The sequence below is a fragment of the Nannobrachium achirus genome, assembly GCF_963921795.1.
Source record: "Nannobrachium achirus genome assembly, chromosome: 1".
NCBI classification, from domain to species: Eukaryota; Metazoa; Chordata; class Actinopteri; order Myctophiformes; family Myctophidae; genus Nannobrachium; species Nannobrachium achirus.
In genome coordinates this window covers 52,109,441-52,122,027 of record NC_137810.1, presented here as the reverse complement: position 1 = coordinate 52,122,027, position 12,587 = coordinate 52,109,441, and the positions used below count along the sequence as shown (strand labels likewise).

The window sequence follows — 12,587 nt, the reverse complement described above, 5'->3', positions numbered from 1 at the left end:
GAGGTGCAGTTTCATGCTCTCACTCCCATTTTGCAGGCGCTGGGATGAGGGGCCTTGAGAGGGGTCCTGCTGTCCATGGGCATCCCCAGGGGCTGTGTGGGGGGGGGGGGGGGGGGGGGGAGCGAGCAGCAGCACACCGTCCAGGTAGGGTGGGTGGGAGGTGGGGTTAGGAAGAAGGGAGTGGGAGGGTCGGGTTGGGTTGGGAGGGGGAAATGCAAGACGCACCAGGAGGGAGGGGGTAAAGGTAAGAGTAGGGTGAGGGGAAGATGAAAAGGAAAATAAAATAAAAAATAAAAGATAAAAATAAAATAAAAAAAATCACACACTCATCGTCATGTTGGGTGAATACTGTAAAGAGAGAGAGAGAGAAAAAAAAGAGGGAGGGGAGAAAAGATAAGCCAATACTATATTAAATGTCTTAATAGCTACACAATTCCAAGGTTAAAGCAATACAACTGACTGCGCTAACTTCTCACGTACGGAATACCAGCTTTTTGTGAGTTGCATACCACATTACCATGAAAACCTGTGTGGCGTCACTACTAGCTATCAGGATGAAAGTATTGTCTTTCTGTGTTTCTGTCGGATATAACAAGCAGGCAAGCAAAGAGCGCAGTCCAGCCAAAGGGAAAATGTTAAGGAAATTCAGAAACAAGTAATTGAAATCAGGAGAAGCGCACTATATGACGTTCTCTCCATGCATCAGAGAACGCATACTATGTGTGGTTCTCGTCCATGCGTACGGTTGCATGCCGCGTGCCGTGTTCGTTGGCCCCGTGTCCCATGATGTGATACTCACACTTTCACTTTGGAATGGGTTTAAAAAGTTCCCCGACATCTCCCCGTCGTCCCGCGGAGTCCCAGGGGGATTGTTCATGCCTGCCATGTTGTTAGGAGAATTCTGAAACGCAGGAGCACGGACCACATCAGGAAGAACGCAAGGAGCTCTTATTAAATAACATAATCCATTTTCGCAAATAGCAGCATGCCCAGGGGGAAAACAAAATCAAAGCGCCATTACGTGTGTGCGTGTGTCTTTCTATTGGGAGGCTATTCGATTTACTTCCAATATTCATACATTCAAGCACTGTGATTTTATACAAGTAAAACATCAATTCCAACGCGTATAACGTGCAGTAGAAAGTACTCAGGAGTCTCACCTTTGGCAACCCATCCATGTCACCAGAGCCTGTGAACAGAGAAATTGACATAAACATTATTATCAAGAAAGAGCTAACCATCCCAAGCAAGGTATCCCCACCGGGGGGGGGGGGGGGGGGGGGGGAGGCCAGGGGCGTCACAAGGGGTAGGAAAGTGGGACTGAGTTACTAGGGTGGTGGAGAGGCCTTAATTATTTTATACTTTAGCTATTGAAAAGATATACAAGCTCACAAAAGATGTACAAGCTCACAGCGCGGCACCGAGTGCTGCGCTGCGAGCTTGTAGATCTGCTATTTTTGAAAAATCGTGACAATTTGAATTTTGACCGGATTCTATAAGTGTCTTTTGAAACCTTCTAAGGTTTTTTGGGAAAAACCTATGTTTCTGGCCAGCCATCGTCAAAGAAAAGGTCCTTTTCACTTAACTGGAGCTCAGTTAGTCCATGTGAAGGACCCCCAAAATGATATTTATTTGGCCACGGACCCCCATCTCAAAATATTTATTTAAATGTATTTACTTTTCCAGGGACCACCCAGAAGCAAAATTTGAGTTACAAATGCTCACTTCAAAAATCCATTTTCATGACTTTTCAAAATCAGCAGATGGGAAACAAGAGCGGACCAAGTACAGAGCTAACTCAGGTCCGCTTTTCACAATATAGAGCTAGTTCCATTTATTTATCTACCTTGACACAGCAGCAGCCATCAGTCTCTCCTTTCAGAGTGTAAACGGGTGTAAACACAGACAGAGGCACTTCCTGACTCTCCAGTGATTGGACAGAGAGGGGGAGAGACAGAGAGTGGAGTCCAATGAGCCTCCCGGCCCATAGGATGATCCCATCGTCCCCAAATGCGGAAAAAATGTCCAGATAGGTTTTTTCTTGTTGCGCACTACTGAGCTCCAGGCGTTTGGAGGGAGCCGCCGCGGCCTGGGCACTCTGTCCGGGGTTGATGCAAGGAAGATCAAAGAAGGAACGGACACCAACGTCATTTTCGTCATTTCAGGCTCCATGGGACGCCGCCATGACACTTTGGCCACCCAAAATTAACATTAGCGTCTATGAGCACTTCGTCACTTCCGCCACCCAAAAGTGGCCACCCGGCGTGCCAACTTCCGGGTGTTGTCTGTTCCTTGTAGATATTCCTTGGGTTGATGCTTGTCAAGGGTCGGTGTCAGTCATGGAGCTTTGAGGAGAAGAAAAAAAAAAAGAAAGTGTAATTAAAGTAGCTGATCTGAGCATGCATGCATGCGTTGAATGAAATGATGATGATAGGTTAGGCCTACTATTGACATTTAAAATAAAAGCATGAATATAGGAATGTCATGTGTTATTTTAACAGCTTACAGGTATGTTTCTACACATTGTGTACATAAATATACAACATCTCCCCATCAGTTGGTTACTTGTAACAACTACAGTACAGTCAAAGTACCGTTCACCGGTACAAGGTCAACTAAAAGTAGATCCTAGTAATCTTTTTGGCTTATTTACACAGGAAATGAATTCATGAGGGTGAATTAATGATTAATGAATTAATGATATAGGCCTATTATCTACAGTTTCATGACAGTACCGTTCACTGGTACAAGGTCAACTAAAAGGAGATCCAAAGAATTAATTAATTATATATTATAGGAACAGGTACAGTTAGTTCCATGACAGTGCCGTTCGCTGGTACAAGGTCAACTAAAATCCTAGTAAGCTTTTCGGCTTATTGCCACCGTCCGTCGGGTTGCAGTTACTATCAAAACCTCCCCTGTCTGTCTGTCTGTCTGTCTGTCTGTCTGTCTGTCACTCAGTCACGTCACGTCACGTCACGTCACGTCACGCCACGTCACACTTTTCCCCTACTCATATCTCCGCCACCGTTGCCCCTATCCATGCCAAACTTTGGACACACACTCCTTGGCTGTATTTATTTAATTAATTAATTATTTCTCTGTCTGCGCCAGGCCGAAAGGCCTCGCCCCCTCATTCTTCCTATTGGCTGGGCTTGAAACAACCGTAATTCCGGGTGGCAGCATGCTACCGTCTCCAAACTCGCTGTCTGGACTTGGATGGCCAATAGGGACGAGCTGCAATTGTTGAAGCCCCGCCCCCTCGTACAAGTCTCCGCCCAGTCGATTCTCGTATTACTGGTATTAAAAACCACATACTGTACAAGCTCACAACGCGTCGGATCGCGGCGGTTGTTTTACTAGCAACAGAGTATTTAATTAAATAAATAAATAAATAAATAATGAATGAATGAATGAATGAACACATGAATAAATAAACAAATAAATAAATAGCGCGCAAGCGTGCTAACAAACCGTCCGTCCGTCCGTCCGTCCGTCCGTCCTTCCTTCCTTCCTTCCTTCCTTCCTTCCTTCCTTCCTTCCTTCCTTCCTTCCTTCCTTCCTTCCTTCCTTCCTTCCTTCCTTCCAATACATAAATAAACAAAGTCTGTCCGTCGGTGCTTTCTTTATTTCTTTCTTTCTTCCTATCTTCCTATCTTCCTTTCTTCCTTTCTTCCTTTCTTCCTTCCTTCCTTCCTTCCTTCAATAAATGAAGAAAGTGCGTGCGTGCGTGCGTGCGTGCCTCCCTCCCTCCCTCCATCATTTAATTACTTAATTAACTGCCTCCTCGTTAAGAACCTCGCAAGATGAACTGGGAGCTTAGTTCAATTTAGGCAAATTTCTTTCTTTCTTTCTTTCTTTCTTTCTTTGTTTCTTTGTTTCTTTGTTTCTTTGTTTCTTTCTTCCTTTCCTCCTTCCTTCCTTCCTTCCTTCCATCCTTCAAAATCCTTAAATAAATAAATAAATAAATAAGTAGCCTGCAAAATGATGCCTTTCCCAGCGCGAAAAACATGTAGATGACCGCATGTAAATGAAGGGGAGGAGCTTAGTCGACATATGCAAATTGGGGGCGGGCCATGGTTTGGAAATGCGTGTGGACGTGGTGCGCATACATTATGCTTGCATACATTATGCTAATGAGGGCGTTAAGGTAGGTTTCCCAGCGCGTAAAAAATGCAGATGACCGTATGTAAATGAAGGGGAGGAGCTTAGTCGACGTATGCAAATTGGGGGCGGTGCATGGTTTGGAAATGCGTGTGGGTGTGGTTCGCATACATTATGCTAATGAGGCTGTTAAGTGGCATCTCCCAGCGCGTAAAAAATGCAGACGACCGTATGTAAATGAAGGGGAGGAGCTTAGTCGACATATGCAAATTGGGGGCGGGCCATGGTTTGGAAATGCGTGTGGACGTGGTGCGCATACATTATGCTCGCATACATTATGCTAATGAGGGCGTTAAGGTAGGTTTCCCAGCGCGTAAAAAATGCAGATGACCGTATGTAAATGAAGGGGAGGAGCTTAGTCGACATATGCAAATTGGGGGCGGGCCATGGTTTGGAAATGCGTGTGGACGTGGTGCGCATACATTATGCTCGCATACATTATGCTAATGAGGGCGTTAAGGTAGGTTTCCCAGCGCGTAAAAAATGCAGATGACCGTATGTAAATGAAGGGGAGGAGCTTAGTCGACGTATGCAAATTGGGGGCGGTGCATGGTTTGGAAATGCGTGTGGGTGTGGTTCGCATAAATTATGCTAATGAGGCTGTTAAGTGGCGTTTCCCAGCGTGTAAACAATGCAGACGACCGTATGTAAATGAAGGGGAGGAGCTTAGTTGACGTATGCAAATTGGGGGCGGTGCATGGTTTGGAAATGCGTGTGGGTGTGTGGTTCGCATAAAGTATGCTAATGAGGCTGTTAAGTGGCGTTTCCCAGCGCGTAAACAATGCAGACGACCGTATGTAAATGAAGGGGAGGAGCTTAGTTGACGTATGCAAATTGGGGGCGGTGCATGGTTTGGAAATGCATGTGGGTGTGGTGCACATACATTATGCTAATGAGGCTGTTAAGGTGCGTTTCCCAGCGAGTAAAAAAGCAGATGAGGGGAGGGGGATGGATAGAGATAGAGAGAGAGAGAGAGAGATAGAGAGAGATAGAGAGTGAGAGAGAGAGATAGAGAGAGATAGAGAGAGATAGAGAGTGAGTGAGTGAGTGAGTGAGTGAGTGAGTGAGAGAGAGAGAGAGAGAGAGAGAGAGAGAGAGAGAGAGAGAGAGAGAGAGAGAGAGAGAGAGATAGAGAGAGTGAGAGAGAGAGAGAGAGAGAGAGAGAGAGAGATAGAGAGAGTGAGAGAGAGAGCGAAAAATACATATCCAATACAATGACTCTTGTTTTGAAATGCCCACTGGTATGACAGGAAGTAGCTCTGGTCCATAGCGTTAGTGGAGTTCTCCCTAACGCTATGTTCCTCTTCCTCCGTATTCCTTGGCAAAACCGGAAAACCCCGCCGTCTGGTCCAAAAATAACAAAAACTGTTTCGCCCCTCATCAAACCAAAGGTATCAGTGGACAGTTGAAAGCTTACTCTACTTAGTGGACGAGGTCTGAGCCCCCCACCACACGATTAAAATACATTTCTAGGGCAAAATGAAAAATATTCCACCGGATGGAGACGCTCTTCTTCGTTTTTACGAAACAGCGCTTCCAACGTCACAGAGTTGAATAACACCCAGTGAGACTAATGCTCTGTGTAATTCGGTCCTCTGACCTGCGAGGCAGTAGTGAGTTGGCACCTTGATGGCGACGACAAATAGTGAAAAACGAGAAGAAATGGAGTCTCCATCCGGTAGAATATTTTTCATTTTGTCCTAGAAATGTATTTTAATCGTGTGGTGGGGGGCTCAGCCCGCGTCCACTAAGTAGAGTAAGCTTTCAACTGTCCAATGATACCTTTGGTTTGATGAGGGGCGAAACAGTTTTTGTTATTTTCGGACCAGACGGCAGGGTTTTCCGGTTTTGCCAAGGAATACGGAGGAAGAGGAACATAGCGTTAGGGAGAACTCCACTAACGCTATGGACCAGAGCTAGACAGGAAGCAGCTTCCTGGAAGCTCTATAGGTCCCCTTAGTGCTGCTGACAGAACACAGGCTGAAGAGACGTTGTGACACTCGGGCATTATGGAATATAAAGTTTCAACACAAGACTTTGGGGCAACAGTTAATATTTACCATGCTCTCTGAAACCAAGAGGTATATGTGGAATATGGAACAAAACGTGCCCAACTGCTGTTGTTGTCATCCTCCTTACTTTAGCAGGTGAGTTAAGTAATTAATATAAATAATGCTGGTTTGCAGTGATGCATCGCTGTCAATTAAACTGTGTGCTGTCATTAATGTAGGCCTAGTTGTCTTAATGGATGATATTTATAATGCTGTTTTGGCGTGGTGATGTTTGTAGTGTGAAGAGAAGACTAATGTCAGAGTTGTGTAACAGACATTAAGGCCTCGCATCGCGAGGCGTTGTGTGCTTGTAGATCTGCTGTTTTCACTAGTTTAGTACATTTTATAGATGATAAATACAAAACGAACGCTTTTGGACATACAAGGTTTCCACCCGACAACGACGATATACAAGTTACACATGAACATGTGGAGTTTTGAAATGAGGTTTTGAAGCAGAACCCGAAGGTTAAGATTGATGTCAGTGTCAGCTGTTGACACCCGAAGAACGAGAATATTATTGAAGGAAACCATAGGCAACAAGCTTCACTCTTCAGTCATTTCGATGGAAATAATTCACTCAAAGAGGGTTTATCAAAGGAAGAGATGGATTATGAAGTTGACTTGCTTTGTCCACACAATGATGCATGACAAATAGGAGGAATAAAGGAGGAGGAAGGCATGACAAATAAAGGTTCTCAAGGTCAGGTCTGGGGACCACCAGGGGTCCAAATGGAACTTTATAGGTCTGTATGAGTGTAGACTGGGGTAAACACATGGTATCAAATGTGGGTCTGTGCCCTAATAATGCATATCAAAGGTATCTTGAAATTCAAAACGTTGGGAATCACTGCATTAGCAGCAGAATTGTCCAAACCAAATTTATCATAAAACCTTGAAGTTATGTGTCTATAATATAATTCACACAGCACATTGCTTCAGAACCATTAGCCCACAATGACAGTAGAGTAAAGTTTGGCATAGATTTGTTCTTGTCTTTCTTTGATCCCAGCTAAACAGAAGGTGACGGTAATGTAATAATTCTGGATACCAACTGTTGTATAAAGGAAATTGTATGTTTGTTTGTTTGTTTGTTTGTGTGTGTGTGTGTGTGTGTGTGTGTGTGTGTGTGTGTGTGTGTGTGTGTGTGTGTGTGTGTGTGTGTGTGTGTGTGTGTGTGTGTGTGTGTGTGTGTGTGTGTGTGTATGTACATAGTGTACATACACTAGAATTACAACTGAAGTTATACTCAAGAGGTGATACTTAATTAGTTTGAACTTACCATCATGTACTGTATGTGTATCTGTCTGGAAAATTAAGAGCTCAGAGGAAAAGATTCAAACAACGGGGGAAAAATCAAATGACATTTATTATTGATGCATTGTTTCTTTTTTGATAAGCAAATTATGTTTTTTTCTTTCAGTCTAAAGAAACTTTACAATATAAAGAAACATACAAAGGACATCTTTATTACCTACACAAGACACCTAAGTCCCTAAGACAAGATTCTGAACTATCCTACCATGAAAATACAAAGCAAACCCATGAGACAGACTGCTTCATATTGAATACTGCCGTGTCATTAGAAAGGACCATGAACAGTACAGGAGAATCAATTGCATCCCCTTCCCTTGAATTCCCCGGCCCCAGCATCACCTCCCCACCCGCCCCGCAAATCTCCCTAATAGTACAGTATTATACATCACAATAGAAGTACAGAGATGGCCAACAATCGATATACACAGAGGACTGAGCGAGGATCAGTGAAAGAGCATCAATCTATACAACGCTATTACAGGAGTGAATAGCAAAGGACACAGTTTTTCCCCTTAAGTATTACTTTTTGATCTATTATTATTAATTTAAAATGAGGTTCTCTAAGTATTTTTTCCTTTTTAAAATTTTTTTTTTAATTGATAAAAATCCTTCATATTAAAAACTGTAATATGTGGTCGCATGTTTTTTTTTTTAAGGAGACGATGGCGTTTTGGAACAATCAGTTACATGATTATTCAAGAACCAATAGTTCACTAATAACACAGCAGGTATAAGGACAAAAGGAGGATGAAACAGCATTTCATCAGCCTCATTCACCTCTCCCTGTCCGTATAAGATATTTGCTGGCAGTTTAGCCTGTTTCAAGCATTTAACCCACCCCCCCCCCCCCCACCATATACATCTTTCGGCATACAGTTTCTACTGATTAAGTTACTGCATTCTATACATTTTTAAATGCAAGTTTTGGCATTCACCAACATGGACCAAATCTTAAGCGCATCGTCTCTCCTTTATGAAAAAGAAAAAAAAACATGGACAGTTTATTTATAATTTACTTTAAGCTGTATTCATTGGTAGTGACTGACATATCAAAACATGTCAATGATATCAAAATGCATTATACAGTATTTACAAAAAAAAGTAAATTAAAGAAAAGGATAGAGGGGGGCTGAGGAGAGAGGGAGGGGTACTGCAGAAAGATCGGGAGGAGGAGCAATAATGGATAATTTATACTTCGTCGTACGACGCGTCGCTTGCTGAAAATTACCGATTTTAAGGGGAAAAGGAAAAGCTATGCGATGTGAGCGACATAGTGGTGGGACGAGGCACAAATCATAAGGGGATTTGTGTCAGTACATGGAAGTAAAAACTGGAGAGTGCTTTTCAGGCCACTTAACCACCAACCAAGATTTTCCAAAGTAGCCGATCTACAAGCTTATAGTCACTGTCCGTCAGAAACCTTGTGTCTCCAAGTTTCAAATTCGTATGTTTTTTCGTAAAGTAAAGCCTTGCTTCGTCATACAAGACTGTCACACAAAACTAGTGAAAATAGCAGATCTACAAGAACACAACGCCTCCGTGAGGCGTTGTGTGCTTGTAGCTCTGCTATTTTCTCTAGTTTAAATCATTTTTTTAAATGATAAATACAAAACGAATAGTTTTGGGCATACAAGGTTTCCAACCGACAACAGCGTTATGATACATCACATCGCATCACCACACGTTGTGAGGTTGTAGATCAGCTATTTTTAATGTATTGCCCTGCCCAAAATAGGGACGCTAAGGGGTGAAAGTGGTTAAAGCCCAACTACCCTGGAGGTGTCCTTGCTGAACTGGTTCACATTGATAGCAGACGACCGACAAGAACATCAATCACATCAGGCTCAATGATTCTTCTGTTATTGTTGTTTTAGAATAGCTACATGTTGAATATGCTCTCTGGAGTGACCTTATGAGACACACTGTAATTCATTGCGTTGAAACAGCGATAGAGGGTTGCTCAGGCCAAGGGCACATGATATACCCAAAACAACAAAATGAAATTATATAAAATAAAAACGTGTCTTTTAATTCTCCCCTTTGTGTGCAGGTTCTGTGGGCTTTTTTTTCTTCGTGAATATAATTTGTAGAAATTCAAATAAAAACAATAATTAAAAAAATAATAATCGAGAAAAAGGTCTGACTTACATTTCAGTCCAACCGAGGGAGAAATACATAGATTACAAATGCAGCCTAAAAACAAGCGCTCCTCTTCTTTTAGACCCTTGTGGCGACATCATCATCCGTTTACCCTTAGTTCATATCCCAGTTCTCCCATCACTATAGAGCTGCCACAACCCAAACCCTGTATCCAATTTCCCACACGTACAGTCATTATTTGAGGGACCTGGTTGGTGGGAGCTCCAAGGAGAACATTATTTAGCCTGTGTCTCATCAGGGCAAAGATACTGGGTCACAGGGATCTGTGAGTTCCGCCCAAACTGAACGTGAGAGGGCAGGCGTTACTGTATGCGGGTAACAAGAGGTCCCAGAATCTCTCCATGTTCACAGTTCGAGACACTGGCATGGGACTGGACAGCATCCTGGGAGGCTACATTGTGCCTACGGTCCTTTGAAGTGATGGAGAAGGAGACAGTTTCTCGGGGGGGATTCACAGACAAGTTGTAAATAACAAATAACAAAATAACCACAATAGAAGCTAAATATGTTGTATTTACAGGCAAGACCAAATCCTTGAAAGAGAAAAGACGATTTACAAATCTCTCCCTCTCTCTCCGTTCATGCTGACTGAGAAATGGCATAACAGATGGGCAATTGTGAATAAATCAAAAGAAAAAAAAGTTCAAAACCTCTCAGAAAATCCTACCAGGAACATACTGCTGAATTCCATTAGAGCAGTCCATTCCTATACAATAAAAGTAGTGTGTGTGTGTGCGTGCGTGCGTGCAGGGGGGGGGCTGCTTATTAAGACAATATACCTAAGAAACAGATTATGTCTGTGTACCAATAAAGGCTCAGGGAAATCCACCGTTTCAACTGTATGAGTAGCTTTAGCCAAGCTAAAACCTGAGCACAAACCATCACGCAGAGCGAGGCCTATCAATTCATCTCTGTCGGGTGGAAACCTCAAACTGTCCAAAACTGTTACTTTTCAGGATTCAAATGCAAAAAACAGCAAAAGTAGCAGATCTACAAGCTTGTGGACCTGCTACCTCTGTTGCTTTTGTGTGACGCGCTTGTATGATAGGTCGTTAATCTACGGAAAAAACACAGAAAGTTAGAATATGGAGATAAGAGGTTTCTGCCCGACAGCGACAAATTATTCCTACCACACCCTCAAGTCTGAAAGTTTGTGTGTTTGAAGCCATGAGCTGTCAGACGATAGCTACAAGTTCCTCAGAGTATGTGAACAGAGGTATGTAATGATGGGACTGTGACAAAACAATATCAGCCAAAAAAAGAAAGAAAAAAAAGAAAACATCAAATACCTAAAATCATGTAAACAGAAGTATCATTGTGCATTTTCTTTTTTCAACTTGTGTGTGCTTATTCTGTCATTGTTGATGCCGTTGCTGAGATAAGATGTGCCCTTTACAGGAAATCATAACTACATTATTAGAACAATAATAATAACATAATGACAATTATAATAATATTAGCATCATCATGAACAACAAAACAAAACAAAAAAATACAAACATTTAATGAAAGCCATTCTTGCCCTAAAATAAAATAATCAGTTCTTTTTTTTTTTCTTTTACTTTTCTCCCACAAAAGGGGCAGAGTTTTGTTGTTGTTGTTGAATAAGGGTTTATAGATTTCAACCCCAATCAGTCATCTCCTGCAAACCCTCATAGTAACGTAAGCTATGATCAGCACAATAGTGGAGTGTTGTTGTTGTTGTCGTTGGTGGTGGTGGTGTGGAGCCGGCTGCAGAACAGAACAGAACACGACAGAACAGCGATGGCTCCAGGACAGGACAGGCTCAGGAGGAGAACGGCTGCAGAGAGAGAGAGAGAGAGAGACCCTTCTTGTGGCCCGAGAGGGAGGTGCAGTTTCATGCTCTCACTCCCATTTTGCAGGCGCTGGGATGAGGGGCCTTGAGGGGGGTCCTGCTGTCCATGGGCATCCCCAGAGGCTGCGGGGGGGGGGGGGGGGGGGGGGGAGCGAGCAGCACACCGTCCAGGTAGGGTGGGTGGGTGGGTGGGTGGGGTTAGGAAGAAGGGAGTGGGAGGGTCGGGTTGGGTTGGGAGGGTGAAATGCAAGACGCACCAGGAGGGAGGGGGTAAAGGTAAGAGTAGGGTGAGGGGAAGATGAAAAGGAAAATAAAATAAAAATAAAAGATAAAAATAAAAATAAAAAAAATCACACACTCATCGTCATGTTGGGTGAATACTGTAAAGAGAGAGAGAGAAAAAAAAGAGGGAGGGGAGAAAAGATAAGCCAATACTATATTAAATGTCTTGTGCTACACAATTCCAAGATTAAAGCAATACAACTGACTGCGCTAACTTCTCACGTACGGAATACCGGCTTTTTTTGTGAGTCGCATACCACATTACCAGAAAACCTGTGTGGCGTCACTACTAGCTATCAGGATGAAAGTATTGTCTTTCTGCGTTTCTGTCGGATACAAGCAGGCAAGCAAAGAGCGTAGTCCAGCCAAAGGGAAAATGTTAAGGAAATTCAGAAACAAGTAATTGAAATCAGGAGAAGCGCACTATATGACGTTCTCTCCATGCATCAGAGAACGCATACTATGTGTGGTTCTCGTCCATGCGTACGGTTGCATGCCGCGTGCCGTGTTCGTTCGCCCTGTGTCCCATGACGTGATACTCACACTTTCACTTTGGAATGGGTTTAAAAAGTTCCCCGACATCTCCCCGTCGTCCCGCGGAGTCCCAGGGGGATTGTTCATGCCTGCCATGTTGTTAGGAGAATTCTGAAACGCAGGAGCACGGACCACATCAGGAAGAACGCAACATGTCTGAGCTCAGTGGCGTCAGTTCAGAAAAAGCTAAGGTATGGCAACATGACTGGTGTCTTGCACGCGCGCGAAGGCACCAGTCATGTTGCATACCCCTTCTGCCATAC

General features: G+C 43.3%; 1 protein-coding gene across 17 annotated transcripts in view; it reads right to left on the bottom strand.

The window, feature by feature from the left end:
- Positions 1-224: 224 nt before the first annotated feature.
- The window catches only part of ssbp4 (single stranded DNA binding protein 4), a gene marked incomplete at both ends in the record, with an annotated part of 170,691 nt that continues 158,328 nt past the window's right edge, over positions 225-12,587 (bottom strand). For 14 of the 17 annotated variants that reach the window (XM_080721763.1, XM_080721765.1, XM_080721761.1 and 11 more), the window contains 2 exons: positions 11,845-11,888; positions 12,334-12,435. In XM_080721763.1, coding sequence (XP_080577889.1) covers positions 11,859-11,888; positions 12,334-12,435 — 132 coding nt within the window. Of the gene's footprint in view, positions 349-799; positions 902-1,160; positions 1,190-11,550; positions 11,632-11,844; positions 11,889-12,333; positions 12,436-12,587 lie in introns of those variants that run through there. The other 3 variants (XM_080721764.1, XM_080721768.1, XM_080721754.1) reach the window with 2 other exon arrangements.